This window comes from Gopherus evgoodei, chromosome 10 (genome assembly GCF_007399415.2).
Source record: "Gopherus evgoodei ecotype Sinaloan lineage chromosome 10, rGopEvg1_v1.p, whole genome shotgun sequence".
In the NCBI taxonomy this organism is placed as follows: Eukaryota; Metazoa; Chordata; order Testudines; family Testudinidae; genus Gopherus; species Gopherus evgoodei.
This window is the reverse complement of record NC_044331.1, coordinates 79,018,269-79,040,236: the sequence shown is the minus strand read 5'-3', so window position 1 is coordinate 79,040,236 and position 21,968 is coordinate 79,018,269. Positions and strand designations below refer to the sequence as shown.

The 21,968-nt window shown below is 45.8% G+C and overlaps 1 protein-coding gene and 1 long non-coding RNA gene across 5 annotated transcripts in view; one reads left to right on the top strand and one right to left on the bottom strand.

Annotated features, from left to right (window-relative positions):
- TOM1L2 (target of myb1 like 2 membrane trafficking protein) overlaps positions 1-16,018 on the top strand; it is a 67,863-nt gene extending 51,845 nt beyond the window's left edge. For 3 of the 4 annotated variants that reach the window (XM_030578831.1, XM_030578830.1, XM_030578833.1), the window contains 3 exons: positions 5,813-5,872; positions 7,728-7,764; positions 10,104-16,018. In XM_030578831.1, coding sequence (XP_030434691.1) covers positions 5,813-5,872; positions 7,728-7,764; positions 10,104-10,252 — 246 coding nt within the window. In that variant the 3' untranslated portion in view covers positions 10,253-16,018. The remainder of the gene's footprint in view (positions 1-5,812; positions 5,873-7,727; positions 7,765-10,103) is intronic. The other variant, XM_030578832.1, reaches the window with a different exon arrangement.
- On the bottom strand, positions 5,879-10,644 carry LOC115659067. Its single transcript, XR_004002439.1, has 4 exons — positions 10,554-10,644; positions 10,161-10,281; positions 7,705-7,930; positions 5,879-7,604 (listed from the first exon to the last, which is right to left on the bottom strand). It is a non-coding gene; the product is annotated as an uncharacterized LOC115659067 (long non-coding RNA).
- Positions 16,019-21,968: the final 5,950 nt, after the last annotated feature.

Below are 21,968 nucleotides of genomic sequence, written 5' to 3'. Positions count from 1 at the left end.
ATCCACTTTTCAAGCATAAACACAAGCTGCGTGTATTTAATTCAGGGATGGGTCATCTTCTAGGCTCCTTTTTGAGCTCCTTTAATAGCAGCCCACTCCTGTGGCACTTAACTTCATGTGCTGAGCTCACCATGGAGTTTGCAGAATCAAACCTAATTGGGTTGAGTAGCATAGGAGAAGGGTACTTCTCTGTGTCCTTCTCTTTTTCTGCTTGTTCTAAAACAAGAGAGCCTCAGTATGCTAGCTGGATTGATATGTTCCATTGGTACTGGCAAATGTCCCATTAAGGAATATTTCCTGCATTAAGGCTTTCAGGATTGGACTTTATTGGGAGGACCTGGTGCAGTGTTTCCAACTCTGGCAGTTTTATTGTGAGTCTGGTAATACTGGTGTTTTACTTTAAGCATCACGTCTTGGAGACAGCTGAGCAGTTGAGAATCTCAGCATTCATTTAAATAATAGTTCTGTGCTCTGATGCTTATGATGAAAAGTTTGAAAGTGTGACCTGAGTGCACCTTAAAGGCTCAGAAACCAGAGGGAAATAAAGAGAACCCAACAACTGTTTTAAAATAACTCATTTTTAAGTCAGTCTTGATTCCGGGTGGGAGGAGAGGGACTGACTCATTTTTTAATGTTTGAGGTTGCAATACTGTTGTGACCTTCTTTCAGATACAAACACACACATCTTTAGGAGGAGTGGTCAAATTCCTGACATGAGACTTATTACAGGTTTGCAGGTATGTGTTTGGCTTAGATTTTTTTTTCAGGGGGGCGAGTGGGAAGAAGGGGGATTTTTTTTGGAAGCAAGCTGAGGCTTTTTACTATTAAGCTTTAGAGCTGGGACTATCAAAAGAGCTTACAGGGGCTGGGTATCCAATTCCTAGTGAAATTCAGTGGGGCACCGAACTCCTAGAGGGGCCTCTGAAGATCCCAGCGTAAAGGGGACATATTGGGAGAAAAATTAAGGTCTGGAAAGTAAAGGGTGTAGGGCATCAAAACACATCAATTAAATGAAATTGATGGATGCTAAATGGAAGAATATAACATAAGCCCAGGTTTTTAAGTGAGGTGTGTGAAACTGCACATTGCCTAAAACATGCATGCCAGTGCCCAGTGGAAACACAGCAATCGGATATTAGGGTATTTACATAGCCAGTAAGTTGCCTGACTTGGTCACATTCATTTGCAAATGCCTGAGTGCATGCTGGGTTCTCTGTGCGTGTGTCAGGGGCACTCTATGTGCCTGGTTGTGGGCACCTAACTTTGAAATGGAACTCTGGTTCCCAGTGTTTGTCAGACCCACAATTACTAATATAAGCTTGAAAGAGCCATAAAAGGAATGGAACCTGCTTCTCCACTGATGCCTTTGGTAGCAGTTCCCTGTGACGCTGGCTGCTCTGTGGAGCTGTAGCAGCCACTGATGATCTATTCCATTTTGTTTGAGGCTCATCCATTATGAATAATCCTGTGATTGAGTTAGTTCCCCATGTTTGCTCTTCCACTGTTTACAAGTGCAGGGAAGCATGAAATTGGTGCCCCTGCTGTTCAGTCCACTCAGGCCACTGCCTTATTAAAAACCCAAACACAATATCTGCTTATTGGCTTGTGGTTATTCAGCCTGGAAAAAAGGATACTGCAGCATTCATGGAGGCACACAGGTTTGGGGGGGGATCTGGCTGCCCTAGTATGAACAAGGTGCCAGTTTCTGCCCTCACAAGGTGCTCACCCTTGTTCGTATTATATCCCTACAATAAAACAGGACTAATGATTAACTCAGTTTCTCTCAACCAGCTGTCGTTCTTAACCATATTTATTAATCCCACTTTGTAGTATTTACAGTGTAAATGGAATAACTAGCATCCTAGTCCTGAACTGCTCTGTGTTGAAATTCTTTGGAAACGTTTTGTACTGCTGAGATATGGAAAAGAGGGATGATATTGACACACCTCTCAACTGTGTCTGTGTAATGTTAGGATGTTAAAAGGGAGGTTTTTAAAAGGTGCCAGAGCATCATTTAAACTTTTCATGAACTGGCACTTGGGGTTGCCTTTTTTCCAAACTGTGGCAGCCTTAATTTAGGTTTCGTTCCTTCCCCCCTCTTTCTCCCCGACTCTCTTTGTGCCATCCTCCAGCACCATCCCCACATGCATAAGAATTTCACTCTAGGACTCTGTGCACAGTGTTCTAGAGAACTTTGCACTATTTTCTCCTGCTTATGGTGCTAGCCCGTTGGGGGCACCAGGCAGGAATAATTTGGGGGGCCACCCATGCAACACATACTTGAGCTGCTTGGGGTCCTAAGCATTTGCTTAGTCTGCTTACACCTAGCACCGGCTCTGACTATAGTTAGGGCAACAATACTTTAGTGAACGTAGTTCCAGTGTGTCTCTCCTAGATTTGAACAGCTGCCAAAGTGTAATGAAGATGTTGGTTTGTCTGAGTTATCTACACGCTACCTAGCAGCATGCCAGTGGGGTGCCTGTTACGTAAGTCAAAATCTTACATGGCATAAGCCACCCGCTCTACTTTACAATTCAAAACCACTACTGTTGCCAGCAGGTCAGTAGCCAAATTGTTTGGGTTAAAAAATCAAACCAGAGTTCACCTAAAGCTAAAACAAACTGCTCTCTGCGGCGCGTGCTAAAAGACACGAAGCTGGCAGGGGAAGGGGAGAGCTAGGAAAATTAACTTTTGGTGAAAACAGCTTCAGACATGCCCAGATGAACTCCCTCAGCCAGAGTTTTTGGAGATCTTTATTTCCCTTAGCAGCAGGATCCCTCTCCCCATCCTCAGTACACACAGGGCCAGTTGAGTCACTTCCTTCTGAAGACAATGTCAAGCTCATTGTCTGTCATTTCACTGTCACTTTTCCAGGGATTCTGTAAAGTGCTTCCTACAATGTTCTGAAAAGGCTAATTCCCTGTACCTATGATGGCTTCAACTGCCTGGGCTTGCCCGACCCATAAGATGTTGCATCTTATTTACAACGGCTCCGGCACAACAGGCTGTGTTACTGAACATACATGAGTTAAAACCTCCGCTGCCGTATATGCAGTAAACACACACAGTTACAAGTTGCAGACAATCAAGTAGCCAATTAAATTGTTTAACATTAGGATACACTTTAGCTGCGTGAGGGTCACTGCAGCTTTAAAAAGACAAGATTGAAGGATTCCTCTGAAATAGGTGTCATCACATGCCTTAGAGCTCTGCTGCTATCATAATATATCATACGAAGAATTTTTGATCACCAAGCAAGGGAAGAAATGAATAGCAGCTAAGCAAGTGTTGATGTCAGTTGTATTAAATATCCAGAAAGGAATAGAGTTAGCTAAGCTTGTACAAGGCTGTAGTCTAGCAACAAGTAGTATGAACCTTGTTGGACAGACATTCGAAGAGCATTAATGAGTTTACCTAGAGACTCGAGGTGTCATTTCATACCTGATTCTTTTCCAGTGGGATCCTATTGAGTAGAAACATAATTTATGTTGTTAACAACACTGCAGGGCCTTTTTAAGGGTAGAATATTGGATGTTATCAGCACTAAGGAAATGGTTTGGCAGTATTTCTTTGGTGGGGTCTTTTATTACTGATGAAACCACAAACAAAAACTGCCTTTAAATAATGGTGTCTAACTTTAATGCCAAGTTTCCTTGGATTTTATGGGTTGAAGGTTCATCCTCTGTTCTCTTACCCCTCCTTTTTCATCTTTCCCGATTGTCCAAGTGATCTCACTAATTTTCGAAAATCGCAAAGAAATCTTAACGATCCATCCTTAGTTTTTGAACTGAAGTCTATTCTTAATGTTGCTTGATTGTTTTACAGGTTAATTCCCATTTTCTGTTTGTATGTAGACTTTTGAAAAAAAATGTATTGCAATAGCTTTATAAAATAACCCACCTTTAAAACAAAACATCATAGGGGCCACATAAATACATGAGAAAGCAAGACAGTAGTTTAAAACTCCGAGGATGGTTTTTAAATTGCTGCTGGCTGAATAATTGCATGGCTGGGGCTCGTGTCTGAAGTCAGTAATCTCCACAGCTATTAAACCAACTAGTCAGCTCTGCAAGACACAACTTATTCGTGGAGGCTAGCAAGTCAAAAACTGTCTACAGAATCTCTCTCCCTGTAGCTAGTTCTGAGCAACTTGGAACCACTGCCTTCAGCATCATACATGCACGATCCAATTTATCCTTGCAAATTGTAAAGGGAGACTTGTCTTGCACAGAAATCTGGCCTATTCCAATCAAAACGGCAAGTACTTCTGTGGTGTTCAGGATCTTCATATCATTACTATGTCAGTTACTGGGCAAACTGCATCTCTGCTCCCTCCTGGTTCAGTCAAGTGCACCCTGGCCTCAACCCTCTGGCAACACCTGTCTCTGGGTGGAATCACATGAGTCTCTCACTCTCAGACTGGGCCTAGTTTACCAGCTGTTCTACCAGGATCCCTGTGTGGATGATGGTAAAACTAACTTCCCTGAGCCTCTTCCTTGGAGCTTTGCTCTGTCACCTTGTCTCCCCAGCTTAGTGACCTCTTCCTGGACAGCCCCTGGCAACTCACCCCCTTCATTTCCTCCAAAGGCTGTGTTTAGTGTTTAGTCTCCCTGCCTGACAGAACAGCTGTGCCACTTCAGCTTAGAGCCTGCAACATGCCAGTGTCTTACAAGTGTGTGCTGGGCTGTCCTTATTTTTAGGTCTGTTGTGTTACTTTCCTGTTTGCTCTTTCCACAGCCCCTCTGTTAAGTTAGATCCATACAGCCCCTCTGTTAAGTCAGATCCATACAGTCCTACAGGAACTTCTAAGAGCCCAGTGTACAAGAACTTCCCCTCGCTGACCAGTTATACGCAGCATCAATACAACAGTTACATCCAAGTATCCATAACATTGTTATGGCTCAGATCCACGTCCGTAACCATTACAAAGCAGGAGATGGTGGTTTTTATCATAAAGTGTGATAGCTCAGTGGTTTGAGCATTGGCCTGCTAAACCCAGGGTTGTGAGTTCAATCCTTGAGGGGGCAATTTGGGGATTTAGTTGGGTATTGGTCCTGCTTTGAACAGCAGGTTGGACTAGATGAGTTCCTGAAGTCCTTTCAACCCTGATATTCTATGACTCTACGGCTGTCTTCCTACCTATTCATAAACAATGAAGAGAGTCCTCTTTAGGCAAACTACCTTAGTAAGATTCGTGGAGACTCTCCTGTGGAAGAAACATTTTGGTATAATTTACTTTTGATTCTGAAGAGTTTATCCTCAATTTGGTCATTCTGGTTTATGTTCTCTCTGGAAGGACTGATCAAATTGGCTTCATTTGCCTGTGGGAAGACTGCAGTATTTGAGCCCCTTTGTTATGTTTGTTACTAACCTTAGACAATGGTTAATGTCCATTAAAAAAAAAAAAGTGGGGGGTGGGGGGACATGGTTCTGAAGTTCAGTATTTCAAAATGTAATCCATATCCAATATTCTATCCTGGAAAGTGTTACATGATCCAGATTAGAGCCATCAGTCCGCATTGATGGCTTTAATATGTAATCAAACAGTTCTCACATCTTGTCACATTCTCCATAATCTTTTGTTTTGGTTTTGTTAGCCTCACTGTTCATAATTGACCTATAAGTGTTGCTTTATTTGCGTGCTATTTGTATTTTGTTGCTTTTTCAGTGCATCTCAGCTTATTTTGTGGTTTTTTTGTTTTGTTTTGATTTTTTCCATCTTATTTCTGGCATTTTCCATCATTCTGTGGCCATGATTGTGGATGTATTTTGGTTTTGCCTGCCTTGCTGTGTCTCTTGCTGCACTCCATAGATCCCCGTTGCACAGTCCTCTGTCATGGATGACATTGAGGAGTGGCTCAGTACCGACTTGGTGAGACTTGACTTTTTATATTTTGTTTTTCATGTAGGAAGTAGCACTTGTGCATATGCATAACTTTTAATGCAAACTATTGGTGCTCCTCTGTGGGAGGGAATGACACCGTATAAAGCATATCTTTGGGTCCTTCCCTAGGGAAGGAAATCAGTAAGTACATAGACTTATAGTTGCTATTTGCAGTCACCTCATCCAAAACATGTTTCTGAGCTGCTGTTGTATTTTCACGTCTCCATTCTCAGTGTCACAGAGGTGGTACGATTGTCAGGAATTTGGATTTAAGGAGCCCAATTAAGGAAAGCCTTTAAGCACATGCTGAAGTCCACCTTTATTTAACACAGTATTTAAGCACATGCTTAAGGCCTATTGAAGTCATTGGGATTTAAGCACATGCTTAATTTTAAATCTATGCTCAAGTGCTATGCTGAATAGCTGGACTGTTGAATCGGGGCCTAGGTTCTTTACAGTTAAACAGTAAATCTTACCTGTCTCCATTTAAATTGCTTTGACAGCAGTGGCACACTTTCAAGAACTTTTAAATGTCTGTTCTCTGCCCCTGCACCCCTCTTCTTTTGGCTAGTGTCATTTTACAATCTTGAAACTTCACTGAGGGAGGGAAGGGGGAGTTTCTCTGCTGATTTTTGCTTTTCCCTATTTCGACAAATGTTTAGTTCAGCCTCCTGTTCTCCAGTTCAAGGGAGCCCAAAGTACATGACTAGGCCTTGTCACGGAATACTTCAGGGAAGTAACATCAGTACAGCTCAGTTGATGGACACGGTAGAGCAAACAATAGCGTGATACACTAAGCCTTGGCTACGTGCTCATTAAAAAAACTTCTGTACAATAGAATGATGCTTACACCTTACATGATGCTTAATCTTCAAAGCATTAGTCTTCCCAAAACCCTGGTAAGGCAGGTGGTATTCCTGTTTTACAGATGAGGTAGAGCAGTTACTCCTCACTTCCAAAGGAGACTAGATTTGTGGGGGGGTTAAAATACTTGATAGTGTCATTTTATTTTTTCAGGTGGTAATTATTTGAAAATTATGCCACATAGTTAGGATTTATTACAGTTTCCTTATTTAATAATTGTGAATTCTGAGATCCTGGTGAAACACATGCTAGATGTCTAAAGGCAAAAAGGTACTAAACTTGTAGCATGTTAACCATTGCTACTTCTCCTGGCAACAGACTAGCTCCCTATCATTTTATTTCAGCCTGCCCATCTTATTCTTGTCTTCGTTCGTGGCGTCACATGCTTTACAATCAGCTTTTTTTCCCCCCTCAATCATGAATTCTAAATCCAAAATGAACCATCCATTTTATTCAGGAAAAATATTGTCCCTAAACACTTCATGGGGGGGGGTGTCTACCTCATTTGATTTAAGCTTTTAAATACGATGCAATATTAACGAAAGCCTCAGCCATGATGTCCTAAAGGAATTGTAAACAGGTGAGGTGGCATCTCCTGTAGTTATTCAGTTTTGTATCAGGTTATGGCTTCTCTTGATAAGAAAAGGCCTGCTCTCTTGGAAGTGGAGAAGATGGCGATTGACTGTCACTCAGATCTAATGGGGAGTTCACTGATAATGGATGTCACCAATAATCAATAGCACCATCATTTGGACTATTTCTCTTGCTCTGCAACACAGAGAAGTACTGGGTCGTTCATCTGCCTCCTGACATGAGCACCATGTGACTCATCTAGGTCATCATGTTCCAGTAGTAACTGTGGTTAAATAAAGGGACAGAGGCAATGAATGGTTTGGGTTACTTGTAAACATGCTTAGGGTGAAACTGAAAGCGAAGTGAAATACATATGTTCATACTTGTTTCTTTGTCCCGACTGCAGAAAGGAGAAGAACTGGAAGAAGGCGTGACAAGTGAAGGTAAGCAGGGAAGCCTCTGGCTTTCAGAGCTGTCTCAGTCCAGTGCTTTTGAGCAGAATATCCATCTTGCTCTCTTCTGATACAATCACCCAGCAGAGATCCTCTTCCAATCCACCAAACTCATGGTAGCTGATGTTCCATAGTGCATCCATCTGGAGCATCTTCCCTGAAATGGGAAATGGTGGAGAATTTCAAGAGGGAACTACAAAAAAACCACCTGTTTGTGCTGGTTACCATAGTAGTTTTCTGTGCTTCACATCGTCTTCACTGTAGCTGTGTAATGCCTCTGTAACAACATATGAGACACTGAACTCCCTAAGCACTTTGAAATGATTGTCCCCTGTTTATATCAGGATGGGATGTCTCCAGGTCTCTTTTCTCTCGCCCACCCTGCCTCCTGGTGGAAGGAACTGAGTTTTCTCTTCCTTTTCATCTCACCACCTTCCCCTTTTATTTCAAATCTCCCCTCTGCTGATCTAACTGCCATGTGGCAGCTCCCTGGCAGATGGGCATAACATTGTATATTTATCCTTCTTGCCCCTAGTGATCAGGCACCTTGAGCAGCTTTTATTAGTTACTTTTAGAGAAGTGGATAATCAAGAGCTGTGTAAACATCCCACATGATCATCTTAAAACGAGCTGTTTAAAAGTGTTAAATCAAGAGCCCGGAAAGCTCCTATTTTTAGCCTCACTAACAGAAAAAATAATTCTGCAAAAGCAGCCGCAGTGGCTTTGAGGAGCAGGAGAAGGCAGGCAGACAGCAGGATATATCCAAACAAGAGAGCAATCTTTAAAATATATATATATATAAATGCCCTAGTCATATCCGAGCAGCAAGACATGTTGGGGCATATTCTGTTGGCTCTGTGGGGGTAGATGCCATGCTTCCAGGGTATTAACTAGTTAATCCTGATGTAAACAGTGCATCTGATTTCTGAACTTCAGTGAGTATGCCATAGTTAATGTATAGGTCAAGGGTTAATGAAGCATGCCCTGGCATGTCATAAAGCTGTAACGAGCTACGCACTATATAGTGCTCAGCACTATATAGTGCTCAGCAAAAAACAAGCCCAAGAAAATGTCCTCCAACTTTTCAACTCTTTCCCCCTCACTGCAATTTTTCCACTTTCCCTGGACATGCCCCACTTGTACTGTGTTCCCAAATGTTGTTCCTGCCCAACATGCCCGTACGCAATGCTCTGAAACCAATCATGGCACATGATTTGCCCATGTGCTTTGCTTAGCAATTGAGTGTGTGAGAGAGAGCAAAGCTCACTTAAGGGATTCTAAACTCTGTAAGAATGGTGTAAAAATATTGACAGGCAGGACTCAGATAACATCCACTGGCGTGTGGGAAATGATCATTCATAGATTCATAGACTCATAGACTTAAGGTCAGAAGGGACTGTTATGGTCATCTAGTCTGACCTCCTGCACAACACAGGCCACAGAATCTCACCCACCCACTCCTGTAACAAACCTCTAACCTATGTCTGAGTTACTGAAGTCCTCAAATCGTGGTTTAAAGACCTCAAGGTGCAGAAAATCCTCCAGCAAGTGACCCGTGCCCCTTTCCCCACCCACAAGAATAGCACTTGATGGTATTTCTCCCTATGTTTGGGATCGCACCCTTGACTGGCATTTGAGTTTTGATCCATTCTGCTGTCTAAACTGTATTACTGGGAGGCTTCTTTCTAAGGCTGTCTGTACCCTCATGAGGAAGCCATACTTGTGCATGTGGCTTGCTTGTGTCTACAAAAGGTTGGCCCAGGGGATTGACAGTGGGGACAGAGAATGGGTTCTCAGCATAGGGCTCATAACCCCATATTGACAGCGTTCCCCCTCCCATGTAGCAAGGTGGGAGGAGGTCATTCCAAAGTGGAAAAAATTGAGACCCATTGGTACGGAGCCTTTCAGTTTTGTCAGTGGTTCAAATCTATCCCAGATTGGCCGTGACCATAGGTATCTGTTACCATCAGATTGTTGTACCAGGGGCCTTGTGTGAAATGAGTTTGGGTCTCTGTGCTAGTTCTGATAGTGGATTCTCTGGCATGGATACCTGTGCTCTGGGAACTGGATTAGCTGCTCACTTTGTTGGCAAGCTCAGCAAAGGGATGAGAGGTTTTGATGGCCATGGAGACAACTCTTATCCCTTGCGGGGTCAAGGATGGAACACACTGGGGCAGGAGGCAGCATGAGGAAGCTTTCAGTGATACTGCCTATGCTCTGCCTGTCCCGTGCATACCCAGAGAACAGTCAGTGCACTGCTAGATTCATGCAGAGGACGATCCCTAGTTCGACCTTAACTCTGATTCTTCTCAATGTTTTTTGCATTGCAGAGTTTGACAAATTTTTAGAAGAACGAGCCAAAGCTGCCGAGACGGTCCCAAATTTACCTTCTCCTCCACTGGAGGCCCCCACTCCTCCTACGAATCCTTCAGGCAGGAAGAAGCAGGAGCGCTCAGAGGACGCCCTCTTCGCACTGTAAAGAGCACTCCTGGCGACCATCCCCGTGCTCTGCAGAAGAATGTCTCTATACGGTCACATTGTCCTCTCACGGTTCTTGGCTACCGTGACCCCCTTGCCCTCCTGGTTTCATCAATTGCTTCTCTTGCTTATCTCTAAAACACCCTCCCCCCCACAGCTGACTTTTGTATTAAAGGCCAGCTCTGCTCCTGCCAGACCACAGTTCTCCAGCTTAACCTGCCCCCCTCCCATTCCCATCCAAGCTGCATAAGAACAGCTCTGAATGCTGAAAACCCCTTTAAAACGCATGAGTTTTTCTTTACCTTGTTGATGCGAAAGTGTAGAGAGAGCAACCTTGCCTTTGACTTACATAGGGACCATCCCCTTCTGCAGGTAGGTGCTTCCAAGTAGGCGGGTCTGAGTGTTAATCCGCATGTAATGGACTGAAACGGAATGGAAATGTATTTGAATTTTAGATACAAATGTCAAGCTATCAGCTTCTAATAGGTTTAGACAGCAAAGAACAACAGCTTTTCCCTTTCAACATGTGCTTCACAAGTTAAATTTCACCCCCCTGCCCCCAAATCTCCTAGTACCGCATGGTGGTTGCTTTTCTCCACTCTGTGGTGCTTCCAGTGTGTAGTCTCTCTGGGTTTTTTTTCTCTGCGTTGATCTAAGCTTGCTCTGATTTGAAAGCAATTTGTTAGCTTTGTCCAGCAGAGCCATGAATAGGAAAATGCTGGGATAAATGGCTATTGTAACACTAGATATCATATGAAGTATTTCGCTCATTGAGGGAGCTTTTCCCCTATAGTATTTTGTCTAGAATGTGTGCCTTTTTGAAACCATTACATTTCTCCCTAGCTGGAGAATACTTCTCCAGTAATTAGCTCTGATGGTAAGCAGGCTCTGCCTTCATCTCCTCAGCTGTTTGAATAACATCCATGCAGCTGGATGGGACTGAAAGCCGTAAAGGGTGTGACTGGCCACACTGGAAGGGCATGTTTGCTGAATGTCCCTGGTATGCCCTGTAGCACTGGATGGGTAAAAACAGAAATGTTATTAGAGGTGGGTCATTAGAAAAAGGGGCCAGAGTTGTGATTTCTTGTAGGAGATTCCTGGACAAATGGATACTGGGGGAAAGATTTGAATTGGCACTTCGGCTGTGCATATTGGAGAGGCAGTTCTTTATTTTCCTCCTAGAAGGTTTGGGCTTAAACACTGGCTGGCTGCGGTCCTATTGTATGTAATGTGAAATAGACGTGGGATGCCCTTTGCCGTCTCTGCCTCCCTAGTGCTAAGAGGTGCCTGTCCCCTCCCCCCCCATTTCTACCTGCCTGCATGCTTGGATTCTGTTCCCTTTGTTCATCAGAGGAATAAACTAACAATGCTGTCCTCCTTGGAGCTGCCCCAAAGGATTCTGCAGTGTATGTTTACCTTGTGGAGACCGGCATTTCCAGTGTAGTCCTATGCTACTCTCCCCCACTCCTGCCCCCTCACGTACCCTGCACAGATTCCTGGGTAGCAAGCCAGTGCAGCAAGATGGAACAATAGAGTCCATACACTTGAGAGCCGAGTTAACAGAGGTGCAGTATCAGCTAAGCACACTTACACCTTGAATGCTGTTTCTCCCAACTCACAAGTCATTGTTCCTGAGGGCAAGAGAATTTTTAGGCGGCAAACTGCGTTTTGATTCGGCACGTCATGACTTCCCTGCGTACTGCGCTGTGTGCGTGCACCACTCTCACCTGCTTTAGACCACACTTCGAACCATTCTTACAGTACAGTGTTTGATTTAGCTAATGCTTCTCTTCCCCATGCCGGCTCCCTGAATGTTTATCTGAAATTGGTTTTATTCTGGTCAGTCTCTGTTACCCTGCATGTGGAGGGTACTTCAGGCTTTGGCTCAGCCGTGATATATGCATGAAGCATTGTCAGTCCCCTAATGGCCCACTGCAGTGTATTCATCTAGAGACGCAGCAGAGAAGCAGAATTGTCCATGTTGACTCTTACTCTGAAAAACAAATGTAGCTTGCCACTAAGGGCAAACCTCGGGACAGGACCATCAGTTATAGAGGAGAGGGGTAAGCGCCGTCTCAGCCTGCGTTTGTTGGCACAGAACAGCTTGGGTGCTGTTACGATCTCTGAAACAGGCCAGCTGGGGACGGGGCTGTTCAACAGGGAGTCTTGGAAGAGGAACAAAGTAGGAATTTGCAAGAGAATTGTTAGGAGAGCAGGCGAGGAGAGAGACAGAGCAGGGGTTGTCAGTGATGGCAGCTGAAGGAATGTGACTTTGTAAGTCTTGCTGGATAGAAGACCAGGCAATGTGTGATTGGTGAATGGGCTGCCGAGAAGGATTATACCAACTTGCTCAAAGATTTTGGGAGGGTGTGTGGTATGATCTCTAGTCATCCAAGCAGGCATGGTTTCGTGCCCTTTCATTCTCCAGCTGCCGCCTCCCTCCCTTGCCCCAGGCAGCCCTTTTCCACTCCCCCTTTTTCTCTCTACCCCTCTCCTTCCGTTGCTTCACCCACCCTTGGTTCATTCCTCTTCATTTAGGGGCTGAGATTGTCCTTCCAAACCCCTGCACTGGTCTAATGTTCCTTCCCTGCTCTGGATGTGCCTGTTCTCAGCCAGCCCTGTGCTGTGCAGAATGTAGGCCTGCCTGCGAGTGGATTCAGAACTGGTGTCAGGACATGGAGATGGTCTGATCTAAGCAGGGGGAATGAAACCATCCTTTGCCTCTTCTCTGCCACCCCACCCCTAACTTAAAATTCCAGCTGTGAGGGCTAGATGTGCTGTGCTCGGCTAGAAATCTGGTTGAGTTACCTGAGGAGGGTAGGGCCAGTGGGATAGGATCTTGAGTTACCTGAGGAGGGGAGGGCCAGTGGGATGGGATCATTGTGAGGCTTGGAGATAAAATGTAGTGATATTGGCATCACGTGATATTGCTATTGGAGATCTCCTGTGGAGTCCTCTTCCTCCAGAGAAAGACCGGTAATCTGCCTGCAGTTGTCCCTCACCTGCAGGGAAAGAAGGGGTTAAACCCCCTCCCCTCTCTACCATGCATAAACTAGAGTTGCTTCCTTGGAAAGAGACTGGTCCCTGGGGCAAGATCTTGTAGAGTTGCTAATTGGCTGACTGCAGCCTCTGATAGGGGAAAAATAAAATGGAACAAAACAGATATGGCTGAGTGGAAATGTGCTGCGTGTTGCTGAGAGTCAAAGGGCCTCTGAGCTGTGCTGCTAACCTTACTAACCTCAGTCTCTGTGGGTTCCCCTTTGCCATCTGGTATTATCAGGGAAACAGACATAACGTTGGTTTCAGAGGGCAGCAGGTGTTGCAAGCTAACATCAGTTAGTTAATGGAGTGGGCTAGACATTAGCTAGGAAAATATCCCACCTTGGGAGCCATAGGCGCACATGTTAGAGGAGGAGATTGCGGATAGTGAGTTGCGTTAACTTGTCCTCGTGCTCAGTCTTGCTTCTGGTTGGACTTTTGATAGATAATTTATCTAAGAACCACCAGTTCGCTTGTGCGCATTCACCCCTCCTCGCACCACCTAAAGAGCCCTGCTATCCAGGCAGGTCAGATCTGGATCCTAAAACCCTGGGGCCTGACTTGGCGAGCTGAGCACTCATGAGGGCTGTAGAAGTCAACAGGAGCTGCGAGTGCCCAGAACGTCTGAAAGTCGAGCCCATGGTCTCTGTTGTAAATGTCAGAGGTACTGCTGGAGCTTTCCAGTATCCTGCATCAGGATCTCTCCTCTTCTCCATTCTGTTCATTGTGATTTGCAAGAATGGGAGCAGTTGAATCCCTTTGAGGAAAGGAATGGCTTGTTCCATTTGTCCTTGGAAAATGGTTACCCAAATTACTCTTCCACCCCTTTATTGTAAATGCTTCCTCTACAGGCATGAGGAGAGAACTGACAGGGCTCTGGTATTCATGGGTGAAGGGGAAGGCCCTGTCTCAGAAGAGCAGCATGACTCAGCAGAAAGCCTTTCTCATAGTGTTTAGAAATCATAGCTACGTGCTCAGTGACACTAAATTATCATTGGGCTCCATTGTAAGTTCTAATGATACTTTATTCTAGGTTCTAGTATTTATTTTGTCAAGATATGGTTTCCAATGTGTTTTTTAACATCTGTTAACTCCTTGTGTGCTGAGATGTAAAAAATGAATTGTTTCTATTTAAATATATCTCTCTTGGGGTTTGTTTTAAATGTTGCGTGTAGATTTCAGGTGCATCTTTGGGGAATATAATAGATACAATGTGCTGTACGTACTTTTAGAATGTTTAACGCGTATGCGAGGTTCAAGGGAGAAAAAGTTCATAAAAACTTAGCATGGTCCCTCTTAAAGGGCAGAGAATGTATGTTAAGTGGTTCGAGTTGAACCATCATGTAGCCTCCAATGTCCCTTTCTCCTGCCAACTTTAATAACCCTGTCCCCCAAATTACTTTGACCAAATCAGCTCGGGTGCCAGCATTTCAGGTTGTTTTACACTTCCAGGCGGAGGGAGTTTTTAAGCTGCTTCTACCTTAAATGGAGGACTTTACGCAGCCCGACACAGTGATGAGACTTGGTTTCCTCCAGTGGTGTAGCAGTGGATCTAGACGGGGGGCTTCCAAAGGCACAGAGGGCGTTAACTGCCCAAGTCCTGTTGGATTTTAGTGGGAGCTGTGCACCTCCTCGACTCCTGTGGAAGCCCCAGCCAATGTTACTTGTATCTGCTGCTTCCCATTCGCTACTCTTCTGTTTCCACCAGTGAGGATGGTACGTATGGTGATGCTCCCATGTACCATTTTCTTTTTTTTTTTTTGGCCTTATAAATTCTAGGGCCTCCTGTGTTGTAAGGATGTGCTGTGGGGCAGGGGTACGCTGGTTGGCTTCATCCCTGGGCTGAGCTGATTGAGCTTGGTCTGTATTTGTTTACCTCCTCAGTACCAATCCCAAGGCTTGCAGAGGCAGCTCTGGGGGGAAAAAACAAAACTCAGGACAGTTTTTTCATGGAAATAATGAAGTGGCAATCGGTGGGTAAATCACATTCTTCTTGCTGGTAACCCTTTGACTGCCATAGGCATCCTGTTGGCATCTTCCCACTGCCTTTGTCTGACTGGCCCAGTAAAAGAATGCTGGCAGAAAGCCCCTTTCAAACTGACCCCTGTGCTCACTGTCCACAACTTTCCACACACACATGGGACTTTAAAACCTCGCCACTCCTATCCCTGCCTCACACAAGCAGCAGCAGCAATTGCACTATCCATCTGGGCTAAGTGCAAGGCTCTATTTGACTGCGAGATGGCTTTACCCACCCATTGCTCCCTCCTGCTGTCTCCACCTAGTCAATGGCAAGCATATGTCAAATGCACCCTCCACCCCGCTCTGTGTTTTTATAAGTGTGAGCTCTCCTTCATTCTGTAATGTTGTTATGAGCTACCATTAACACTACAAATGTAACCTGTGTAATAGCATCTCTCTGTATATTAAAGCTGTAGGCTTTCCAGATAAAAGTGGATAATATTTATTTACTGAAGATATTGAGTATTTTTTTGTTTGGGGGAGGGGGTAGGGAAAGGGGACTTAACTGTTAAAAAATATTGACTATGTAAAAACAGAAGAAATACATACTAAATCAATGTGTTGCCGTCTTTATGTAGAAAGCCAGTGTGTCTAGGTAAGGATGATCCAAGTGTCTTAATCTACCATCCTTACAGAAATCATCTCTCGTTTGCCTCTTGCATGTGCAATACTCACTCCAATAAAAGCACTACTAGCGTGAACTGTACAGTGATGGCTGTGAATCTGTGTCTTAGATACACCTGGTGTCCTGCTTTCCTTTCCTCCTGCCCTTCCTAACCAGACCACTGATGATGTTTATTTTTGTCCATAGTTGCCTTGAGTTGCTCATCAGCCCACCAAGACTGAACATATTTGCAGTGTTCCTTTCACATGATGCTCATTGTACAAAGCCGTCTTTCAGGTATCTTGAGTTGGTTTAAATTCACTAAGTCTCAGACTTGACCCGCTTTTAAAATTGCCCGCTGGTGGGAGATGTTCTCTGCATTTGTGTTGAGGTGGCTCTAGTTCCTGTGGGATGGTGTTGGATTGACAACCTGGAAACCAAAGAGCTGTCCATAGAACTGGTATAATATGGGCGACAGCAATGCAGGCTTCTCTTCACTACTCAGACCAGATCTCTAGGGAGCATGAGTAGAATGAAAGTTGAAATCCGCACATCCTTGGCATCTGAAACGGACTGCAAATTGGTGCCAGTTCTGTTGTTGATACCTGTCCACCTAGTACCAAACATCACATTCATTTCATAGGGACCACTGAATGGTCCTCAGATGATCACTCATTGACAATTTGATTTGGTGACCTAGTAGCAAGAGGGCATTATTAATCCCCTGTCCGTCTGGTTCCTTTTGTGTTCTAGATAGACCCCTTCTTATAATGAGTCTTCTACCTTGCACCATAGAACTCACAATGCAAATGCTACCAGACCCCTATTCTGGGCACCTCCCCTGCTGGATGTGCAGGATCAGTTAACTGCTGAAAATGCTGCCTCCCTAGAGCTGTGTCCACTTGTACCATTCTACGGTGGCTGACAGCATACTCGGTACAGTAGTAAATGGGAGAGTAATTACTTTGCTAGTGTAGCACTAGAAATGCCATGAAATACGTTTTCCAAATGCAAACAGGCAGGGAAAGAAATTGTGCTGTCTAGTTCCCAAGAGGAAAGTAAAAGCAGTAGTGAGTAGTTTAAAAACAAAAATTAAACAAGTGTTTTTTAACGTATGGAGTTTGCTAATTTGAACTGTTCTGAGAATTAAGCATTTCCCCTCATAACAGCTACAGGTTTGTCTTTCAAAGCAGCTGAATTAAAATGAAACAGGCTAACTCTGAGATATCGCAAATAAAGCTGTAGTGAAGGTAAGGGATCTGATCCTCCCCCCCCCCATTCCCCACTGGTTAGATTAAGGGTAGGTGAGTGGTGCTAATAATTGATGCCTTTTGACAGTTAGCTTATCCCTACTAAAGAACTGAAATTTCAATGGTTTTTTCAGACTCATCCATTCTACTGCTAAAAAGGTGTTTAGAACTGATGGGCCACACATGGACCATCCACTGCTGCTCCCATCGCCTTTCCAAACAGTTGCAGTGGTTTGTTTACTGTCAGTCGGATCATGTGCCAGACTGTGTTTGTTTCAAAAGCTCTGGCAGGAGGTGTAGTGCCCAGTTCTATTCAGGACAAAGGTGCATAGTTACTGTTGGCCTGACAGAGCAGAAATGGCATGAATGTTGTACATTCCCCAAACAACAAATGCTGGACTTGCAGTAGCACATTTTAGAATGCAAAACAAACATCAGCAGGAAGCTTTACCTGGGTGGAGAATACAGCCCCGTAGGAAGTACAGGGGTGTAACAGGCCTTTGTTCTGAAGACCTGGCTTCAAATCCCTATGCATATTACAGATGGCGATGAGTAGTGCCATCCCATCCTCCTCTGACTGCATGGCTAAGTCAAGCATGCTTGAGTCACTGCTCAGGAGAGGCCAACAGTAGGATGCATGATGGGGGGAAGTTCAGAGTAGCCATGGCACCTGAGTCTGTTTGCTGTATATATTTTGATTGTGTAAATTCCCCTATAAAAGAAAAGGCACCAACACTGTTCTAGCAAGGGCTACTGTAGATCAGGACTGAGGTGCATTAGCAAAGCCCTCTACAGCGTTCAGGCCTGCAGTATAGGGGCGCTGCATACTGAGGAGCTCTATGCGGACCATGAAGTGGAATAGCTAGGTGTGCTGCAGGCCAGATTTAGGGGTGGAGCTGTTGGACCCTGGCCCTGAGGGTGCTGAAGGTTGGGATGGGAGGTGCATGGGAAAGGTGGTTTGTATGGAACGCCACGCTGGAAAGCAGAAGCGCAGGGGATGAATGGAGGTGCATCAACAGCTGCATAGGCAAAGCTTGCATGGCTACCTGAGTTTCTATTCTCCATAGTGTCTCAGGGCAGGGTGTGGGGCAGTAACAGGAGCCCATAGAGGAAAAAGACCCAAAAATCATGACTGTTCCTATAAAATCAGGACACCTGGTTACCCAACACTCAGCACCGGAGCATCCTAGCGCCTTTTGGTTGTTTGCTCTCACATCCTGCTTGGCTTAGGGTGGTTAGTCCTCCAGGCACCTCACCCTGGCTGCTGGCACCCTGCCAAAGCGAGCACCGGCCCGACCAGCTGGGCGCTGGCCTGGGGGAAGGGCTGGGTGACTCTGAACCACGTGCACCAGCTGCTCCCTCCCCTGGGGCATCCACATGATGTAATCGCAGCCTGAGCTGTGACGTAAAATCACTCCACTCTGGCCGGGCTCGCCCATTGGCTGCTTCCCACTGGTTCTACAGGCGGGGTTTCCCTGCTTCTCAACCAAACGTAAGCGGGAGAGTCCCGCCCCTGATTGTAGCCCATTGGTCGCCTGAAACGCGTCCCCGCCTATGGAGACTGGTCCTGTGTTAACCCCTTCTTCTCCACTCTAGTTGGCATTGTTCTGCACGGGACCCTGAGGAAGCGTCTGTGGGTCTAAATAATCCTGCAATATGCTGCAGCCGCATTAGAAGGGGCTGAGCCCTGCAAAATTCTGCTTCTGCAGAGCAGGGAGCTTTCTGAGGGCCAGGCAAAATAAATACCTGTCATCATAATTCCACATGGTGGAGAGCCACTGTAGATTGTGTGTGTGGACCAGGAAATGTTCATGACCATCTTTTAAGGCTGATAACTCCGGATCTTTCCCCTGTGCTGTGTAAGTCCGAGATCAGCCTGAGAAGCTCTTCCTACCCTCTGGGATACACTTCAGGAACAGTAAGAGATTCTCTCAAAGAGAACATAAGAACAGCTGCACTAGGTCAGCCCAATGGGCCATCTGGCCCTGGATCCAACAGTGGCCAGTACCAGGGCTTCAAGGGGAGTGTACAGAACAGAGCATTTGGAGTAATTCATCCCTCCTTCCCCTCCTGGCAGGCAGGTTTAGGGTCACTCCAAGCATGGGGTTGCACTGCTGACCATCTTGGCTAGTACCCATTGATGGATCTTTGTCACAAACTCATCTAGGTTTGGCCTTTCCAACATCCCATGGCAATGAGTTCCACAGGTTGTGAAGTGTGTGAAAAAAGTACTTACACTTTTGTTGTATTAAACCTGCTGCCTATTAATTTCCTTGGGTGACACTTGGTTTTTGTATTGTGGGAAAGGATACATAACATTTTTCCCACACACACCATTCATGATTTTACAGACCTCCATCATATCCCCCACCCTTCACTGTCTCTTGTCTAAGCTGAGCAGCCCTCATCTTCTTAGCCTCTCCCCATATGGAGGCTGTTCTATACCCTTGATCATCAGAGAAGGGGAAAGCTATTACATGATGCTTGCAACTGTGCCTTTCACCCAAGAGGCTGAAGCAGAGGAATGTATGTGCTCTAGACTTTAGAGCAGAGCGGTGAATTGGAACTCCTGCATTCTGGTCTCATCTCTGCCACTGACCTTTGGTAAATCCCCTAACCTCTCTGTGCATCAGTTTCAAACCTCTGCTGAAAGGTGCTGTAGGAAGAAAGGGGATTCTGCTGTGTGTAGGCCCCCACTTTCAGTGAGATACATCCACATTCTATGGCAGGAGTACATCACATGTTGCTTGTGTTTAAAACATGGAACACACTGAAGGATGCTGTCTGGATTGGAGGCAGGCAGGCACCTGCAGGTCTCTTTCTCTGTGCATTAATATCATTCATTTACAGCTAGTTTTAGACTGTGTCGGAGAGCAAGGAGCACCAGCCTGGCTGCTCATTACCAACAGGGAGCGAGGGGGCATGCAGGGATGCCAGCTAATCAAGTCTTTCAGAAGCAGGTGGCTGTTCTTTGATACTTTCCACTGAATGACTGATGGTTTGTTTCATACCTGGGAACAATGGTCCTGCCTGAAAAATACTTCTAAAGTCCTTTGCCATGGTTTTGGGTGAAAGCATCTGTTATGCACACTAAGGTCAGCCGGATTACGTGAGCAGCAAACAAGTAAGCTGCAGAATAGTAAAGAGTATCTGATTTCATTCCAGGCATTGAAATAGGCAGAGACTCGTGACACAGGCATATGGAAAAACCTTTCCAATTCTGTCACCTCTAGACCATCCTTCAAGGCATGGTGTGAGACTGCATGCATAAAGCGTGAGTGCTTAGCGCCGTGCACGGATACAAAATTTGTATCCCCATCCAATCTGCGATCCACAAACATGCAGATTTGCAGGGCTCTAGCTATAAAATTTGGATCTGGATCGATCCGAAAGCATAGTCCGTGGGTGGCTGCAGATATAAAGTGGACAGCGGTAGACTTTCGGGGCTCTACTAATGTCACTGACTTGATATGAGCTTATTAGATGATTACACAATGGTAACCGCACCTCAGAAACACAGCACTGGGTCTGTTCAGGAGAGTTCTACTTTCCAGGTTCACCACCACCTCTTGCTTCAGAGTAAGTCTCCTTCCAAAGGGGTCTTGCTCATAGGTGTATGTGAGCACTGACGTCTGCAGAGTCTCTCAAACAAGCTTTGCAGAGACTAATTGTGCTGTCTTGCTGGGCTGTTGCCGCCATTAATTCAGACTCCCCTTGGTGATAACACAAAAGATTTCTTTGAGATTTGGGGCCAGCTAGGTGGCACTGTCCCTAATCCTCCTCTTCCAGGCATTTGGAGTCCCTAATCCTCCTCGTTAAACCTGCTAACTGTCTATGAGGGCGGGGGAGTCACACCAGCAAATCACGCTGCAGAGCTGTGCACAAACCTAGGGTTAGGTTGCTACCCTGCAATCGATCTCTCTTAGGAGAGGGCTGCACATGACCAAAATAAATAGTCCCTAAAAGGCAGGCAGGGCTGGGGAAAGCTTTCCTTTCCTCTGGGTCTCTTTCCTCACAGCCGTTCTATCTAAACCAGATATAAACCTCCTAGAGGGTGAGGCGAAAAAGGACAAGGGGTGACTCCAGACTGCATATAGGGATCGTTTATTCTCCCCAAAAGCCAGGCCTCCTGAATGCTTCCTCCCCGCCTGGCGGTGTTCTCCGTGCCTATGGCAAACAGAAGGGGTAGCAATGCCAGCGGCTGTTTTTCTAGTACAAGGCTGCTGCAGGGTAGGCGAGACAGGCTGTGGCTGCATTCTGCTAAGCCCCGGGGCTTTCTGCCGTGAATAACGGCGGGTGGGGGACAGACCACAGCGGGATAGGGAAGCTACCCGCAGAAGCAGAGGAGCTGCCTGGAATTTTATATCCCCAACGCAGCCTTGTACCTCTGCTCGCTATGATGGAGGGGAGAAAAACTCCGCCTGCATTTCTCTCCCTTTCGGAGACTGCGCTGCAGTCACAGAGATTAGACAAGAATCGGCCACGCGGAGCGGATTTTTACTTGCAACGCAGCAATACTGCAATGTATATCGAGGCGGGGTGGGAGAGTAATTGTACCCCCGCTCAAAGGAAGAAATGCAGCACCCCTCCCACCCCATGAAATCCCAGGCGTGCTGGGTCCTGCGTCCCGCTCCCACTGCAACTCCCCGGGCGAGCCAAGCGGGGGGACCCAGCGTACGCTGCTCGCTGCACCTGGCCGCGGAGGCTCGCCCTGCTGCGGGACACGCCCGGTCTCCAGTGCACACGGCGGGGCCCTACGCGAAAGCCCTGCACGCCCCCCGCCAGCAACCAGCCCGTTGCAT